At 37.2% G+C, this 18,810-nt stretch overlaps 1 protein-coding gene across 1 annotated transcript; it reads right to left on the bottom strand.

Moving 5' to 3' along the window:
- Positions 1–79: 79 nt before the first annotated feature.
- Positions 80–18,280, bottom strand: LOC135607487 (probable serine/threonine protein kinase IREH1). The gene is made up of 18 exons (XM_065099353.1): positions 17,359–18,280; positions 14,137–14,207; positions 13,829–14,014; positions 12,338–13,705; positions 11,313–11,485; positions 10,868–11,114; positions 9,988–10,080; positions 9,770–9,910; positions 9,596–9,688; positions 6,898–7,108; positions 6,731–6,816; positions 6,182–6,270; positions 4,016–4,067; positions 3,853–3,909; positions 3,608–3,781; positions 3,333–3,410; positions 238–396; positions 80–156 (listed from the first exon to the last, which is right to left on the bottom strand). Exons 1-17 carry the CDS (start codon positions 18,059–18,061, stop codon positions 313–315), a joined length of 3,906 nt encoding a protein of 1,301 aa, XP_064955425.1. The 5' UTR covers positions 18,062–18,280; the 3' UTR covers positions 80–156; positions 238–312.
- Positions 18,281–18,810: the final 530 nt, after the last annotated feature.

Raw genomic sequence — 18,810 nt, 5'->3', positions numbered from 1 at the left:
TATATATATATATATATATATATATATATATATATATATATATATATATATATATATATATATATATATATATATATATATATATTGTAGGCAGCCATGGAGCAGTGGCCTACATGACAAAAAGCACCACCCTGGAGTTGCCTTTAGCTTGTATCTCTGTGAAAGCACAAATGAAAGGAAACAGGTCAATAAGCAGCAATAAGAGAAGATCAAATTTTCACAAAGTTTTTAACTTACATTTACAAGATGTACATGAAACATGAAGTTCTTGAAGAATCTGTTCAAATGAAAAACTTATAAAAGGAATGCAAATTAAGTTTCAGACTTCTCCTGCAGATCCTCCTTCCCGCCCTTGCTAAGCAAATCATAGTTGATTAATGCAAGCTGCGATAGATTCTAATCACCAAATACAAAAGTTCAGAATAAAGTTGGCAGAATTTGCAAAGCAAGTAAAACGAAACTATATCTAAATATAAAAATGGCTCTTATTTAAAAAATGCATGCAATTTCAAGCTTATTTTGTTATCCTCACTAAGACAGCATCAAATCTCTGCACCAAATGAATTACAAGCAGCAAAGTAGGTTTATGAAAGTGCTCAACTAATAAAGCAGCTAAAACTATGCACTCATATACCAATTCTACACATATGTCCTAAGTCTTTTTTCCCCAACAAAAGTCTAAACCAACAGATGAACGTAAGTTTGACCAAGGTTCGCAATACCGTACCGTACCAGAGTTTCGACCTGGGCTCGGTACCGGTACGGTACGGTATACCGCTCGGTACACCCAGGTGTATCGAGCGGTATATTCAGGCGTGCCTAGCACTGTAGCACTGCTACAGTACCGGACCGGTAACAGGCGATCCGCGTACCGGAAGCCTGTCGGACCGGTACTGCAAACCATGAGTTTGACTACCAAGAGAATGTGGCTGCAATCATCCCACTGTTTCCAAAGAGATTATACTGATTACCTAACGAAAATGGTTTCAGCTGCCACATCATTTGACCCTCTTGATTTCTCAAAACAAACACCTTGGCAATTGCTACAACTCTCAATTTGGACCCTGTGAACTTGTAGCTAAATATAGGAGAATTTTGCAGCACAACTTGTATAAAAATGTAACTCATTTGTTCTCCGTGATAGAAAATTTTCACACTTGAAGAGCTTGACTATTGTACGACACTTCAATGGCTACTCATTTAAAGAATAATCTTGCAGCAAATGCTGTACAATAGCAAACACATGTTTTCTACAATTAGCTTGATTATTGAGAAACACTTCCAATAGATGTTTTCTTAATTAAACCTTTTTACTTCAGATGGAATTTGGCAAACTAACATGTTTCTTCAGCTGAAGCATATGAAAAATATCAAGCAAGAAGATACACAACTACTTAGAAGCCTAGTACAGAAAAACAAATATGCCCTAGGTTGATGTAATTCCTAAGATATATTTGTCATCATGTCTAATGACTGAGCTATAGGTAGGTGGGTGGCTATTTGTGAGCATAGGGATAAGGGCCACAAAAATAAGGTCCGGATTGGGTCTGAATCGGGCAAAATTTGACAAGTTCAAATCTGCTTTACTCTGGTCCAACCCAGAGCTAAATTTGGAATGATTTTTTTACTTCAAAATCAAATACTGAACTGGAAGAAATCCAGTAAACCCAGCTGTAACTTGGAATCATGTGGATATCCTTAGAAAGCCCAAGGAAACAAATATCCAGTCCAGAAAAAAAATAAACAAATCACAGTAAACAAAAACATTGTGGAAGGAAATCCAAAATTAGGCTCATATACCTATTAAACCTTCAGTGCACAAGGTTCCTGCAATGTGGGGTCTATGAAGGATTAATATATAATGTCAAAACTCACCCTGAGACCTAAATTCAAAATGATTTCTTTTCTAAAATCCGAATTCAAATAAAAACAAACTCTGTTATAGAAAAGACGAAAGAAGGGTAGAAATATTGCACTGAAATACTCTTCTTTTCCCGTTCCAGTCATTAATCCATTGCAAGCTTCGGGACTATTTAGCAAGTTGTCAATCCATGCAATACCAATCTCATACTTGGTTGCAGTGTCATAGCCAGAGCTAGGCTGGAGAGCAATGTCTGTGAAAATAATGAATGAGGAAAGGATCTGTGATGATCCTAGGTGCACAACGAGCTAAAGCATTCATCTTTGATCATACCCAGCAAAGATCAAAAGCTGTGCAACTAACAAAGCAAATTCAAAAGTACAAAATCATTATATTTTTTGTAGAATAGATGTGCCAATCATGTTGATCATCGCTAGCTTGCATGCAACATCCTACAAAGTAACAAGATGTTCCATACTGTCAGAAGGGCATACGAATATATTGCCAACCTAGCACAAAACTGCTTGTGGCATCTCACTACCAACCTTACACCTAACAATTTTACAAGATTCTGCAAATGAAAATACAATCTTCCTAAGGAGTCATATTGTCACAGTATTTTATTTTCATTGAGATAAAATGATAAGACGGGTGATTCATTTTTCCTCAGAGCTTTAGTAGAAAAAAGATCCAACACTAGAGACATGCTCATTGTATCCCCTCACGTGCAAGACAGATGAAGGACTAATAGGCCTTGACATGTGAATCCAAGTGTAAAACAATGGTACAAGCAAAAGATGGAATCGTACAAAGAAACACAAAGAAACATAGATGGTGAAATATGGAAGAAAGACCAACAAAAGGGACAAAATATGAGGGACTTGTAAGTCAAACTCATGACCTGTTAAGATACCATGATAATATGATAAGTTGCACGACCACATTTTCTAAAGCTTCTGCTAACAGATAGGAAGAATATTATACAACACATTTAAGACCAAATAGAGCCCTGCTCAAACCTTGAAACCTTAAGATGGAGGCCTTAAATGTCACATCTTAATGCACATAAGAGATGTAGGTTGGAGCCCTATGAATAGTTAAGGCTGGAGAAACCTTTTTCTTTCCATTCAGTCTCCACTAAACCAATTAACTCCTATATTCAAGTGGAACAGATCATTCGTGGTGCTTCCTTTTCTCTGTTACATAAATCTTTTTTAGGATTTCAGTGATTAAGTTGTATCCTAGCAATGGATTGTAAGGTTATATGTCTCTGCAGCTTCGATTTTCCAATTCTTCTATGGCCCCTGCTGCTCCACATGACTGCAGAATATCTCCTCAGAATATCTTATTATAATGAATATAAGGAATTGCTTCGTCTTATCTTTACTTTATTTCTAACTAGCTTTACTAATCCCAAAATTGCTTTTGTTATTTGTGACAGAAATTTTTTGCCAAAATAAAGCTAAATTACCTTGAATGAGAAGTTACTGAATGAATAATTCACAGATGTATTTGAATCAAACTCAGCAAGACCCCCACATTCATCACCCTGTTTATTACAATTTACGAACAAAGAAAATAAGATTTATCAGAAACATAAGGCATTACTGAATACTTCAATAAAAATAAAATTTTGAAAAAGAATAAAATATTATAGAAAGACTAACTAGTGAACAAAAATAAGAAATCATTTTTTTCTTGAACCCACTAATTTAAAAAAAAAGTAAAACAGCCACAGATTCATACCACACCATCATGGTGGTTGCTTATACAACTACTGTTTCCACTTATGCTTCCATTATCACTTGAATCCTCAAATTCACTGGCTTCGTATATCTGTTCGTCTGATGGGTTCCAAGAATAACGACTGGTGAAGTAGCTGGTATCAAGTGCACTATCAGATGAAGGAACAAATGCAGCCTGCAAAAGTGGCAAACTTAGTAAATTCAAGAATATGATAAGTCAAACAGGATGATGGCAATCAGTATCACCTTCTGCCTTGCAAGTGTGTCCCAATTAATATCTTTGAAAAACACATGTTGCTTGACCTGGGAAAGCAGATTTAGGGAAAAATAAAGAGCATCAAATTCAGCATACATAAACTAGAGAAATATAAGCTGTCATAATTATAGTAATTTCGTAAACACAACTCACTTCTGGTGCACCTTGTGCTCCAAGTCTTAGATGAGGATCTTCAGTCAATAATCTGCAAGAAAGTGAAAGACACAGAAAATCAACATTACGACTCAATTTTGAAAGAGACAGGATGATCTGCCTTGTCTATGTTTAAGACAAGAAATGAATAAGTACTACAGGACGACTACGGTGATAAAATGTTTGATATGAACTACAAAACAATAATAGATTGAACCCCTTACAATCTGCCTTGTCTATGTTTAGTTGCAGGTGCAAGTTAGTTCGAATACTATTTTTTCTCTATACTAAATTCAGTGTACATAACGCAGGACCAATTAGAAGAGATCTAACATACATGGTTGGGCAGCTTTCTTTAAAGTTGTTCAGGTCATACAGAATTGAGGTATGCTGTAAACTGTCATAGAAAGTATAGCAGCAGCATTTTTGCACTAGTTTGATAATGTAATATAGTCTATAAAATAATAGCAGCATAGTTTTGTCCATGTGTGGATTGCAGACACAACTCAGCTTGGAACACAAAACAGAACCTGTGTTTCATACACAATGCAAGAGTAGTTCAAATAGACTAGCAATATCTGGATGGATTTTGCCCAGGAGCCATTAGGGTTCTATAGAAATGAAGGCTTGCTTTAATTTCTATGAAAAAAAGAAAACAGTCCAATTATTTCACTAATTTAATACTGCAATGAACTTGATGAGTTGATATATCAACAATTAATCTAGTAACTAAAAAAGGATTACTTGATGATGTGGCTGTTTCACCCAGCACGTTGAGCAATGCATTTACATTAGTGTTACATGTAGAACATTGTACGTTTAGGCATAACTTATTGCATGGTTCACTCATTGTGTACAGAGACTTCCTAACTAACGTTATGGTATGACTGCACAAGAATGCGTTGATTCATGTTTTGTGGATGATTGTTGTTTTTTGTTTATTCGGTGTATCTTAAAAATATACTGTCATTAGATATAATGGCATCATCTGATGGGATATTACCAGTAATGTCAGGAAATTCACACTTGAGGCTAGTAGGAGCATTAGGCATGGCAGTTGAGCAGTTTCCTTCCCCATTATGCAGACATGTTTGGCAAGTGGCAATACCACTACCAGAGAGGGAGGATGCAATATGAAATTATTCCGCCATCAAAGAGTTGTAATGTGATAGGATATGTCATAGTAACTATGGAAAAGTATCAAACCAGCCAGAGTTGAGACTCCTTTATTGTAGCCATTCTAACTGCGAAAAAATCTGAATCCTCAAGCAACAGAGATTTGACATTTTTATCTTGGACTAGTGCCCATTATGCAGAATATGAATTTTATGTTGTTACAGAATATGACTTTAAATTTGTTCCTGCTACGACATACTGTCAATGGTGACTGTAGAATTTTTAAACTACTATCGTTAACAAGGATTTAAATCTATGTTTTGGTTTGGGTAACCAACGGTACTAGTTCAGTACCAGTACCCTGAGTGGTAGATTGAGCTGTAATGGATGATATCATTTGATAAAATAATAAAAAAATAAAAATGAATGTGTATTGTAGTGGTGCCGAGATATACATTTCAATACAAGTACTTGATGATACTGGTAAACAAGGTTTGCAAATTCATTTATTGGTACTATGCCAGTTACCAGTGTACTGAGTGCCGATATGCCGACTGATAAAACAAAAAGAAACTGCCTAGCACAGGACCCGTACCATCCATGCCATCCTGTACCAGGTGGTACAGGACTAGGCATACTTCCTGATTCACTTTGGTCCGTGTACCTGTATTCTGTTGGATGAGTAAATTCCATCCATATTGTCCTGTATCGGATTGCAAACCTTGTTGGTAGAAACCGATCTAATACCTTGATCATTAATCATCAGAACATAATTCACAAAAAACAGAAAATAAGACCACAAGCATCACAGAAATAGATAAGAAAAGGCAAATCAAGAAGCTGTGTGCCCCTAGGTAAGATAGCTACATATTTAAGTCAAGGCAAAGAACCTAAATATATCATATAAAAAAAAAGGCAATTAGAAATAAAGATTAAGCAGTTCCAGAAAAGAGCTACTATCCAACCAAAAGAATATTGCCACAACCATCCAATGCACAAGGTATAAATGACAGTTAGCACATCCAAAAGTGCAAAAAGGTTATTTCTTACTTGTCAATAAGATCTTGAGCCTCAAAGCTCATCTCTCCAGGTACTTGAGGCCAAGGTATTTTTTGATTCAGAATATTGTCAAAAATTTTCTACAGGCACAAACAAACAAAAGAGAGAAATTGGTGATTCCCATTTAAAAATATATATATAATGAAGAAGATATGTCTAAAACAAAGAACAAAAATATATCCGATGCTAGGCTTCTAAGTTGCAGAAGAGAATCCTGCATCATCATTTCATATTTAGTCCTCAGCTACATACAGAGAAACATTGCTAGTTAAAAGTAATGGTACCATACCATCAATGAAAGATTAAAGAGAATAGAAACTAGTATTTTACATGGACTAAAGTGATCAATGAGTTAGACAGAATAACAATTATCAGTTGCATGTGAGATCCCCCATGTGAGGGTTCAAGATGCCATGTGATGAAATTTCTTGTTTGTGGACCAATGATATTAAAATGTTTTATAATTAAGCTCATTCTATCTTTTGCTCTTGTCACATCTGAGCTATCATAAGACTAGAAAGTATCTAGTATTTAAAGGACCTGCGGATGTTCTGCATTGAAAGGTGGAATTCCAACAATGAGCTCAAAGAGAATGACACCAACTGACCACCAATCTGCACTTGCGCCTGCAGAAATTATAATACTAAGTGGCAAGAAACAATTAAGATTATATGATTTCACCAAATATTTGCAAAGGTCATACAAACCATGTCCAGTTCCTAGAAGTATTTCGGGTGCTAAATAATCAGGTGTGCCAACAGCAGAGCGTTTCTTGCGCCGTTCTTGCTGACTCAATCGCTCAGATGCAAACGCATGGGTATCATCTTCTCCATACAATGATGTCCCACTAACAGCAGGACCAGATAAATCATCTGTACTGTTAATAAGACCAACCTTGGAAAGACCAAAGTCGGTCAACTGTCACATCAAAAATAGATCAGCACAATGGGAATGGTATCCAAAAGAGTGAAGGTTAAAGTGTTCGGTTATATGCAAAGTTATATAAAATACAGAGAAAACAAAGGGTCGAATGATTATGATTACTAAAATCAGTGCATATCAATATCCATATCCATGTATCTCTGTATGTAAAACAAGCAAGCAGAAAGTATAATACAAAGCACACACACTGTAATATCCCTATTTTTATCAAAGAACTTGATTGTAAACTGTAAATTAAAGTAGAGAAATTATAAGGACTAAATTGCAAAAAAGTAAAAAAAAAAAAAAAAGAGGGTTTTCTTCCCCAATGCCTCTCCTCTCGCGTGACAGCCTCTCCCTTATACGAGAGAAGGGCTTCGGTTGAGGTGAAATTGGGCAGAAGAGAAAAGAAAGAAGAAGAAGAGAAAGGAGAAAGAAAGAGGAGAAGAAAAGAAGAAGCCCCTCTCTTGAACGAGGAAAGGAAGATGGGAGGATTGATCTACTGTAATCAGTCTATTGAACAGGTATGAATGTCTTGTGCTTGAATTGATTATGGTTTGAAATATGTAATATATGTCCTGTGGATTGATTAATTATGAACTGGAATTTTGTAATAAATATTCTTCGAAAGTTATTTGTTCTGGTTCTGGCCTCGTATTTTTATAGGGAAACTACAGGATTGTGGTGTTATACCATCCCTGGCTTTTCGCTGGGCTGGGGACATTATGCATAGTTACATACAAGGTTTGAAGTTTTGGATATCAGAGCCGCACTGGTCCTTGCCGAACCGGTACAAGTCTGGCTTGTACCAGTGTAAGGATGAGGAAGAGGAGGCGGACTGCCTACCCCTGCCCACCACCTTCCAGCCCCATCCAGTCTCTCAGTACTTCTCTCCCTCCTCTCCAAGTATAACATGTTTATACTTAAGAATGTTATAATCACAGCTACGACAATCAAGGATACACCAAGTTATGGAACGCTAAGATTGTTTAGAGTTTAAACCTTAAACACAATTTTCATAGAAATGGGATGAAATTCGATGAAGATTTAAAAGGACAAGTTTAATACAAGGAACTACAATGATAAGTTAACATTTAGATAAAGATGAGATATCAGCATAAACTTAAACAGCATGTATTTAAAAATTGCTATTTATAAGAGGCATTGCAACAATGTAGAAAAACTGCACGTTTCATTGCAAGAACATAGTAACAAGTGTCTTGATGAGAACATTCTCATTGTATAATTTCATCCTCCTATACAAACAAAATAGAGGAATGTGTGTGCCATAGTTTTAAGTTTCGCTACCAAACCCACACCAGTCAGCAGCCGGACTAGTATGGTCCGATATGTACCAATGCACCACCACATTGTATAGAGGCACATACCAGTCGGCACTGAGAAGGAGGGAGTAGGAGAAGAAGAGGAGAAGGAGACAAGGAGCAGTGTAGGAGGAGAATGGAAGAGGATTACCAGAGACAGTGAGACAGCAGGTGATGCAATACAGAGGACAGCGACGACAAGCAACAGGTGGCATGCGGTAGAAAGATAGATACATAGAGAGAGAGAGAGAGAGAGAGAGAGAGAGAGAGAGAGAGAGAGAGGAAAGTAGAGAAAGAAGCATGGTGAGAACCTAGAAAGAGTGTGGAAAAAAGATGCTTGTTGTCAAAACTCAAAAATAAAAGATCAATTAGTTTCAGACCAAACCGAGCAAAGGGTGTTGGTTCTTGGTAAGACCAGTAAATACCAGTCAATATAGACCATTCTAACCAATTTTTAAAACCATGGTATGTGACGTATAGGACATATAATAATTAATTGCAACCTTGTGTGCATTAGGCTGACACTTTTTGACTCTACTCCAAACCCAACTTTGTCAAATGGATTGACCCTATTGACGTGCTGGCCTGACATGTAAGGTTCTGTGATACTTGGTCCTGACCCTTTGAATAAAACCAACACAACTCATCAAAACTGGGGAACCAGAAGATTCAACCACATGAAAGCTTGAATTGTCCAGCTCACCATTTCTGACAGTTCAGACTCTTTCAAACTGTATAAAATATATTATGCTACAATTTGGTTACAACTTCTTTTTCCTTTCTCACTATTCAGTCTTCACTCCATGGTAATCGGGTGGCTGTCCTCCACCTCTCTCTTTGTTGTTCTTTCTCTAAAGCTGCCTAACCATCTAAACATCAAATCAAACAGCAATGCCATAAACAAAATAGTCCTTTGTGACCCCACTCTCATGCAAGTATGGTTCATCTAACTATCAACCACCAAACTGCAGCTCCAACCAGCATAGGTTGATCAATGCTTAAACTGCCGACCCATGACGGAAATCAATTTGGGTCATTTTCTATGTTAGGTTTCAAATATCAAAACATTCATATTTAGTGAAATTAGATATGCTAAAGAAGACAGGGTATCAGTCACCACAGAACTGCCAATAGTACATGTTAAGTATCTATTTTCCAATACCTTGATATGACCATCATAAGCAATCAGTAAATTGTCTGGCTTCAAATCACGATGCACCACTCCCAAGGAATGTAGGTATTCCAATGCAAGAACCTGCCAGATCAGACTCCAGTCTCACAAGGATAGACACATAAAACCAAAAAACTGCAAAATGATTTCTTAAGAAATACTTACAACTTCAGCAATGTAAATGCGAGCAACATCTTCATCCAAGCAACCTAAATTTCTTAATAATGAGTATAGGTCTCCCCCATTCAAGTATTCCATCACAAGATATAAGTTCTCCCGAGAAGTAAAAGAATAAAAAAATCGAACCTTGCAACAAAAAAAAATCCAGTTGAGAAAAGTCAAACTTTAATATAGGGTCACAAACTTCAAAAGAACACACTTACCACAAAAGGATTGCGAACTGTAATTAGAATGTCTCGTTCAGCCAATATACTCTCAACAGCATTTTTGCGGATCATATCTGCCTTTTTTAGAACCTGAACAACAGTAAATCAATTTTCCACCCTAATGAGAATGCATCATACATCGCACAGCAGAACATGTCAATACTCGAATGTGATCATGTAAAAAAAGGCTAGAAAAATATATACTAAATATGTTTTGAAGCCAAAATGGACCTGGAAAATGGTAAAATAACAAGAAGACATGCCAATGAAATAGATTTTCACAACATGACAGCCATGAAACTAATATAATGTTTCTTGGGTATAAAATGAAAGTCTTGTTCAAATAAAAGAAACAAAAATTATGATGCACTTGATTAAATAAAATGAGAAAAAAATAATACGAGATAATACTGAACTTTCTAGGCCAAAACTTCATCACTCCATGGTCAATCAGGTAATTATGTACCTTAAGAATATGCAAAATGGATGATTGAAGATCAGAACGGAAGTGATGAAGAAAACAAGGACTAGTTAATTCCAGATGTCTGAAAAACAGGAGTTTCCCCAATATGTTGTATTGGCCATTCTTTTACATAAGAAAAAAGGCAGCAACGAAAACAATCTAGCTTCATAGCAAACACCTATGATTTCCCATACTTCCTGATACATTGGGTCTGGGGTACGTCATTTAACTATTTCCATTTACAGCCATGGATATGACATGATGACAAAGAAAAACCATAGATAGAAGATAAAAAATAAAAAAAAAAGGCTTACATTTATTATAATTACTAAAAAAATGCTTGCCATAATAGACAACCTTTACAGCCAAAGATATGAGATAAATGTCAGTTGAGTTTAGGCATCAATGAATTACCTTTATTGCAAAAAGATCTCCTGTAGTTCTTTTCTTAGCCAAGAAAACCCGACCATATGCCCCGCGACTGATAGGCTTAATAATTTCAAAATCATCTATAGATGTTCGATCCTTAGAAGTAGGGTGAACAGGACTTGCTCTTAAGCTGTGAACTACATCTTCTTCTTCATCCATAACGGTACATGTAGTTTCAACCTTTTCAGCATCGAGTGAAGTTATTGAATCACAAAGCAGCAAGTACTTCTCGCTATAAGGTAGCACATAGCCAAAGATGAAAAAACAGTATAACTGTAAGAGGGGGCAAAGAAGATACAGAATGCTTTAATGGAATTAAAAAATACCTCCAGAAGTATATTTTCTTAAATGCATGCATAAATTAGACTTCCAGGAAAACTATATAAGAGAAAAAACACTGATAACATGCACATTCAGTAGATCTACCCACCAATGGAGCTTCTCTATACGGGTTCCAAATGTCTGTACAGTAAGTGCCTCAAGCTTCCGACGAGTCATAACTTCCTGTAGATCTTCTAAACATGAGACTAAATAATTCAAGGATCTTTCTTCATCCGACATAGTATTTGCTATACATCGAGCAATATCAGCAAGTTCAATCATCTGCATCATTTCAGAGAAAATCAAGCATCAGTGGTGAACGACAAGCTCAATAATGAGCAATCATCTTCAAAAAGGCTGTTAGAGAAACCAATAACAGCATCATGCTTTTACAACCAAACTTTAGCATCAAACAAATGAGATGGTATCACTTAAATCAACTATGATTTAGGATTTGTAGCAATTAATCATTGCTTAAGGCTGCCTTGAAAGAGATTGATGTGTGCACACGAAGTAGCAACAAAATTTACAATGTTTCATACCAATTCTCGAATTAGGCATTAATTCGAAAAACTATGCAAATAGACATATCAAACCTTTGACAAAGATTACGAACTGCAGACATGGATGGATTTCAGAAAGAATATTATATAAAGATGAAGGGTAAAAGTCCAAGAGAGTATCAGCCAAGTTTACTTCTAGAGGATACAATGTAAGCCTTTACATCTACATTGAGCAATATAAGTTAAAAAAAATCATAATAACTGGTCAATTGCAAATTATAAAACACAAAAAGAAACCTTTTTCTAGAATGAAATTATAGGGATCAGCCAATTCACATAAGAACTAACACATCAGACTCATTGCAATAAAAGGTATGGCTTGTCATAAAGATTCAAAAAAGGGCTGATTTGCTAACAAAGACTGGGAAAGGAATACATATGAAGTATAACACTACACGGACTTGTATGTGAATGTGCAAGTGTTTAAATTTGTATTTTAATTTTACAAAGGCATGCAAGAAGCATAAATCTAAAGATTTTTTCCATAGATTCCTTGTCAATTGAGTCAATTGTAAGCAGTGCAAAACTTTAGAAGAATAAAACCTTTTGTATGCAACTAGGAAATACCAACCTGTGGAAAATCATCACTCTCAGGAAGTGTATTCTTTCCAGTCAAAAGCATGTCTATATGACTAGCCCTTGGTGTCATTAAAGGCGATCGGGGAGTCATGCTTCCTGCTGATGAGGTAGTCATTCCTTGATCAGACTTTGGACCAAAACGGGTCTTGCATGTCATTGATGACAGATTTTTTAGGTCATCTAGAAAAATAGGATTCTCGGACTCGTGAAGACAGTCAAGCATGTCAACCGAACCTTGCCGTGACAAATCACTAAATTTTGGTGATGAAATATCAGATTCTTCAGGCATGCTTGAATTAGAAATTTTGGCAACATCTGGACTTCCAGTTACATTAGGGAGATCTTTCTGTGTGTAGAAGTCCACCATCTTCTCTAGGGTCTCAGCTATTCTGATGAGACGCTCATCAACACTTAAACCTTTCTGATCACACCTATCTGCGACAGCACAAACTTTTGAGTGTTCCTCCACATACATAGTAGGAACATACTCCTCACAGATGCGGCACATAATTGAACCTTCTTCAGAAATACTCTGCTGATCAGGCCAGTAGCCCCATGAAACTTTGTGCTGATGCTTGGAAGGAGCTGATAGATGTGCAGAGGCATCAATAAGGTTAGTTTGCTCAGGAAGATTAGGCAGTATTACACCTTCATTTAAGGTTTTACTCAGGTGGATGGAATCAACTTTCTGAATGGTCAATTCATCTGCAAGCAGGCCAGACTCTTTCTGATTCTTTGTTGCAGGAGAAGGTAGAGGCTTCCAAGAAGCTATGCGTTCCCTGGTAGTAGAAGGTAGAACATCCTTTGCAACATCAAGTTGTGGGAAGAAGCCGACTGGCATCTCCTGGCTTCTTTTCCATTTTAGATTACGTTGCTCTTGACTATGGGACTTCCTTGAAATGACTGCTTCCATGGAGTTCTTTTCAGCCTCGGTACATTTCTTATCTTTTGTTGGTCCTGATGGTACCTCGGCAGAATGCACAATCTTAGATCCTGGATACATAATTATCTCATCCTCGGCAAATCCACTTTCCTTGTGAAACTGTAGTAATCTCGTGCATCTAGTAAGGATAAAAAGCATGTGGGTATGAAGTTTTTTTAGCATTCCTGAGGGAAGCTCCTGGCGACGATCATCCAAATCCTGAACTATGCTTTCACACTGAAGCCAGAACTCCCCAGGTGTCATAACACAACAGCTCCGAGCAAGTATCAACAGATCTTCCAAAATTTCCTTCCACTCAGTATGGTTTTCTAGATTTTTCTCCATTATGCTAACCAAATCACCAGCAAAAATTGCCAGATCCGAGTTCACCTCTTCCTTTGCTTTCTCAAATTTCATCTGAATAACTTTCAAGACTTCCTGTATGGAACAAAGCACAATAAAATAATAATAATCATCCTACCCAAAGGTTTCAGATCTTATATTAATAAAATGTTAAAAAAAAAAGCCTTCGGAAAGGAGCTTCATTTAGACTGTTATCACCTTCAAATTGTATGTACTTCGAGGCATTGAAAATGGGAATGGTCGTACTCCTGTGGAACTTAGCTCATGTGAAAAACTCTTCACATCTCCAGGATTTTTCTTCCTGGGTGCACTTGTCGCCTGCATAATTTCTTTAAAGCGGGGAGATTCAGACTCCTTTGGGGTTTCACAACCATCATAAGGGCTCTGTATGGGCAACCAACTAGAATCATTATTGGCACCTTGATAAAAGAAACATAAAGGTGATATATGGCAAGATATGGATAGCTCGGTAGTAACTTAATCAAAAAGCAAAACTGATTTCTGACCTCTGCTTCTGAAGTAAATGTAGACTGATTTTTAAAACCCTCATATTTGTTCCATGATAATTTAGCTTTACCTGCAAGGTGAATAATATTAAATCTATTAGCAGAGTACAAACTCTGCCTGACCTTACTACTAACTAATGTCAACAAATAATTTACTGGAACAAGCCAAACATTAAGGAACCAATAAGTCTAAACATGCACAAATTTGAAAATGCAACTCTACATCAAGAGATCCAAAGCTGTACTTCAGTTTATATGGCAGCAAAATATGTCATGGAATATATGGTAGTAGACATGGAACAACGCCTCAGGCTTTAATTATTCACTATATTACAAATCAAAATAAATGAAAACTAATTTAAAAAGCATAATAAGTAGTCATCCAAAAGATGAGAAGAATGTTCTTTCATTATCCAATAGAGCAACCATCATGACCCTTGTAGAGAGAAAGGAACATAGTTTCCTCTATAAAACATCAAATTCAACTTTGTTAATGTTTTATATTTCTGACCCATTGAGCTTTTCAATGGTATATGACATGCCTCATACTTATCTCAAAATTAATCTCCTAACTAATATGAAACATATCATAAAATTTTGATTCATTGGAAAACTAAAAAATTAATGAGAATACTTTGAATTCTCCAAATTCAAGGCATGAATACACTTCTGTGTTAACAAGTGCCACTAAACCTAATTAATTAGGTAGTCCAACAACTGAATTTTCTTTCGATTAAAGTGTTCGAGTTGCACACCAGCCAATCTTTATTTGTTGATTTAGAGTAGAAGAGAAAATAAGCTATTGATCACAAGGTATCGAACATCAAGATCATTTCATGATTAGCCCAAATCATCCATTGTGTTGGACAATCACACACATAGAAGTCGTATTCCTAGAATATGAAAGCTATATTTCCATGGAAGTTGTATGTATTCCTTGAGTAGGGAAGTCATATTCCTAAAATATGGAAATTCTACTCCTAAATGAGGAAGTTTTATGGCTAATTAGAATATAATTGTCTTCCTATATATTCTTAAGTAGTCATATTCCTAATTTCTATGATTTACATGTATAGTTGTATTCCTTGTATATTAGGGCAGCTGTAGCATTATTTGTGATGTAATGGGATAGTTGTGTTTTAGTTTTTTAAGATTTAGATCGCTCTTATGAATTTTTAATGTCATTCATAATAAAGTAATGAGTGAAATTACTCATTCTACATGGTATCACATCCTTGAACTTTTTTGGATTTACATCCAATTCGTGGTCAGCCTTTTTTGTTAATGAACATTTCTATTTAGCCCTTTCTTTGTTGATCAATGTTTCAGTCTCCAATTTTATTTCCAAAATCTTCATCTTTTATCCTTCCAATCATCCCGACAAATATGCAACATCAAAAATAGACACCCCAACCAATTTAACACCAGATTCAGAACCATATTCATCTAGAAATCCCACTTACAAATCACTACTTAAAGAATAATTGAAGTCAACTTCATGGAGTGGTCTCAATCTGCATAAGTTTTCCTACAGAGTAAACGGAATACAGAGCATGTGATTGGCCCTTCTTCTGAATCATAGACATTCAATCCAAAGTTCGAAGGTTGGGATGTAGAAAACTCAGTGGTGATACCCCAACTGTTCACTCCATGCAACCTGAGATTAGCAACGCATATCTCCTTCTGAACACTGCAAAGGACATTACAGAAATTGAAGAGGCAGATTGTGTCCACCAAACAAGGTACAAATCTATCATTATATTATAATATTATGAAGGGACTGGTTAGAACTAGATCTCTATCAGAATGTCAAAATAATTCTGGTACAAGGAAACTTAAAGGGATGACTGAAAGGAAATGAATTTTTATTTTCTAGTTGCTTTGATCTTGAGTTTGATGAAGTTCATGGAAGAGCCCAAGGCAAAGACCCTCTCCCATTTATTAAAGAAGTATTTTCCTTGGTTTGTGGTGAAGAAGGCAGGAAGAGAGTTATGCTTCACCGAGGTGAGAATTCAATCCTGGAAAACTCAGTTTTGGCAGCCTCAAGACTTAATTCCTATGCTGGAAGAAAACCATCAGTGGACAAAGAGAAATTATGGTGTGACTACTATGACATACTCAAGACTGTGCTGGAAACTTCTTGGTAAGCCTCAACAAGAGAAATAGACTCAACAAGGAAGTGCAACAAAAGGAGGATCTCAACCAGCAAAAATAGAACTGAGCAAGGGACAAGCTCATCAAACTGTCGTCATTGAAAATATGAAGAGAACTTTCTCAGCAAAGGTGATGTGGAAAAGCTGAAAAATTTTCCAAGTCAACTTGGAGGCTAGAATTCCACTTCCATCTCAGGTTCTTGCTCAGTTGCCCGGCTAAGTAATATCTATGCCTTAAACGCATCTAAAAAAAATATTTTTAACACGTCGATCATAGATTCAAGTTCTACATGCTATAGATTACATAACCAGTTCTTTGAACTTATTCACTTCTTATACTACACGTTCAGTTAGGAACATGAAGAACTTGTTGACGGGTCTTTTTCTTCTACAGTTGGGAAAGAGACAGTTCAATTATTACCTTCTTTAACCTTAATATCAGTCCTTCATGTTCCTACCTTGACCTGTAATTTATTATCTATTGGCAAGATTACCCAACAACTCCAGTGTAATGCTGTGTTTGCCTCTTCTGAGTGTTCTTTTCAGGATTATGCAACGAGGAAGACAATTGGACATGCTGAATTGAAGGATGGGCTGTACCACTTAAATGCCAACCTAAAGGCTGGCAAATCAAAACCACAAAGCTTAATTTCTACTCCCTCCTAAAAAACAAATCAGATTTAGCCTTAGTACAGTTGCCTTGGCCATTCATCCTTTATTGCATTGGGAAGACTTTGTCCATCTCTATTTGAGTATATTAATGGTTGAACCACATCAAGCCTGTTTTAAACCACACAGAAGAAACAACTAGCTATGGATCCTTCAACTGATTAAGTTTTGCAAATTTGATCAGCTCAGAAACATTCTGCAGTGGATTCTACAATACTATCTCAATCTACAATGTAAATCTTGAATCACATTGACATTTTGACCAAATTAGCAATTCTAAGCTGAAAATTAAATTTATCAGAATCGACACCATGTCCACTGAGTTCTGGTCGGCTAATATTAACCCCAAAGAGAATTTCATCTCCGCAAGAATATCAATGTAATTGCAGCAGAAGATTACCACTTCTTCCCTGCTGGCCAGACGAAGCATCCGCACTAGCTGCGAACCACTGGTTGCCAGCCCAAGAACCAGCAGACGACCGAGGAACCTCGTCTAGGCTCCTTCCATCCTTCTTCGGCCCACTACTACCGGCACCACCAATTCTTCCCGCAGTTGCTGCCGAACCGGACGAAGCCAACGATGGGTCGGGGCCAGCGCCTCTGGACAAGTTGCTATTCTTGAGGGCCGACATCCGGTGGTCTCCGCGGAGGCCCTCCTGCGGCAACGGCCCGGATCTAGTTTTGATCCGATTGAGGCCAAGCGAGGAGGCCAGGATCGGGGAGAGGGACTCCGAACTGGGGGACGCGGGCGGTGGTCCGACGCCATCCTGGCACGCGGCCGGCCCTTTGCGGGGCTTGGCCGGGGTGGAGAGGGCCAGCGGGGAAGGGGCAAGGGTGGCCTCCTTCCCCTTGGAATCCTTGGCGTCCTTGCCCTTCTTTTTCTTCTCCTTTTGCTGCTGCTGCTGCTCATGGAGGTGGTGCTTCTCGACCGCGTTCCGGACGAGGGTATGGCCGGAGGCGGCGTCGGAGGATTTGGCCTTCATCTTGTCGGATCTGGCGGTGGAGGGGGAGCCAAGGGTTGGGGTGCGGGGGCTGTTGGATCCATCGGGGCTGGACGAGGAGTCGGACTTCTTCGAGGAGAAGAAACGTCCCTTGAACACCATCTCACTCGCCCGCGCTCCTCCTCCTCTTTTCTTCGACAGCCGGGAGAGGAGAGGGGGAGAGTTGGTTCGCCTCTCTCGCACTCTTCGTCGTCGGTGGCTGCGGGAGACTAAGAGGGGAAGAGGGGCGGGGCGGTTGGCCTTTTGGACAAGTCTTGGCGAGACTGTATATTCTTTTTCCTTAAATTTGTTTATTTCGTGATAAAAGACAGTACCGAGGAAATGTAGGGAAAGGGCGGCGTGCGAGGGTCGGCTTTGGCGAGCGTTTGGATGCGTCCATCAAGTGTTTGTCGAAATGCCCTCCGTCAACAAACCGCAACATTTCAACCCGGTTAATTACATATTCTTCCTTTAGCACTATGTTATCTTTAGCATTATCTTTATATTTTTAAAAATTATATTAAATTTTTTTATATAAAAAAATATTCCAACAAAATCTCTTATTTTTAATCTTATAAAATTATCTTTTTAATCATATATATAATTAATATTTCGAAATACTAAAGATAACTAATTACAAGAGATAATCTATAATTATTCTCATTTGATTAGCTTTTCTAACTCTATCGAAAAATATAAGTTTTTACGAACTAAGTTAATTGATAATTTAAATACAAAATTTTTTCATCAATAATTAAGATGATTATTAACTAAAATAAAAACTATAATTATTAAAATATGGAAGGAGAAAATTTTGCTCTACCCTTCCTTCACCATAGTAGGATGTCTAATTTAGATTATTTTGGTGATGT

The sequence above is a fragment of the Musa acuminata genome, chromosome BXJ1-2 (assembly GCF_036884655.1).
Source record: "Musa acuminata AAA Group cultivar baxijiao chromosome BXJ1-2, Cavendish_Baxijiao_AAA, whole genome shotgun sequence".
NCBI classification, from domain to species: domain Eukaryota; kingdom Viridiplantae; phylum Streptophyta; class Magnoliopsida; order Zingiberales; family Musaceae; genus Musa; species Musa acuminata.
Note: the sequence above shows the minus strand (reverse complement) of the source record. Positions and strands in the feature narration are given on the sequence as shown.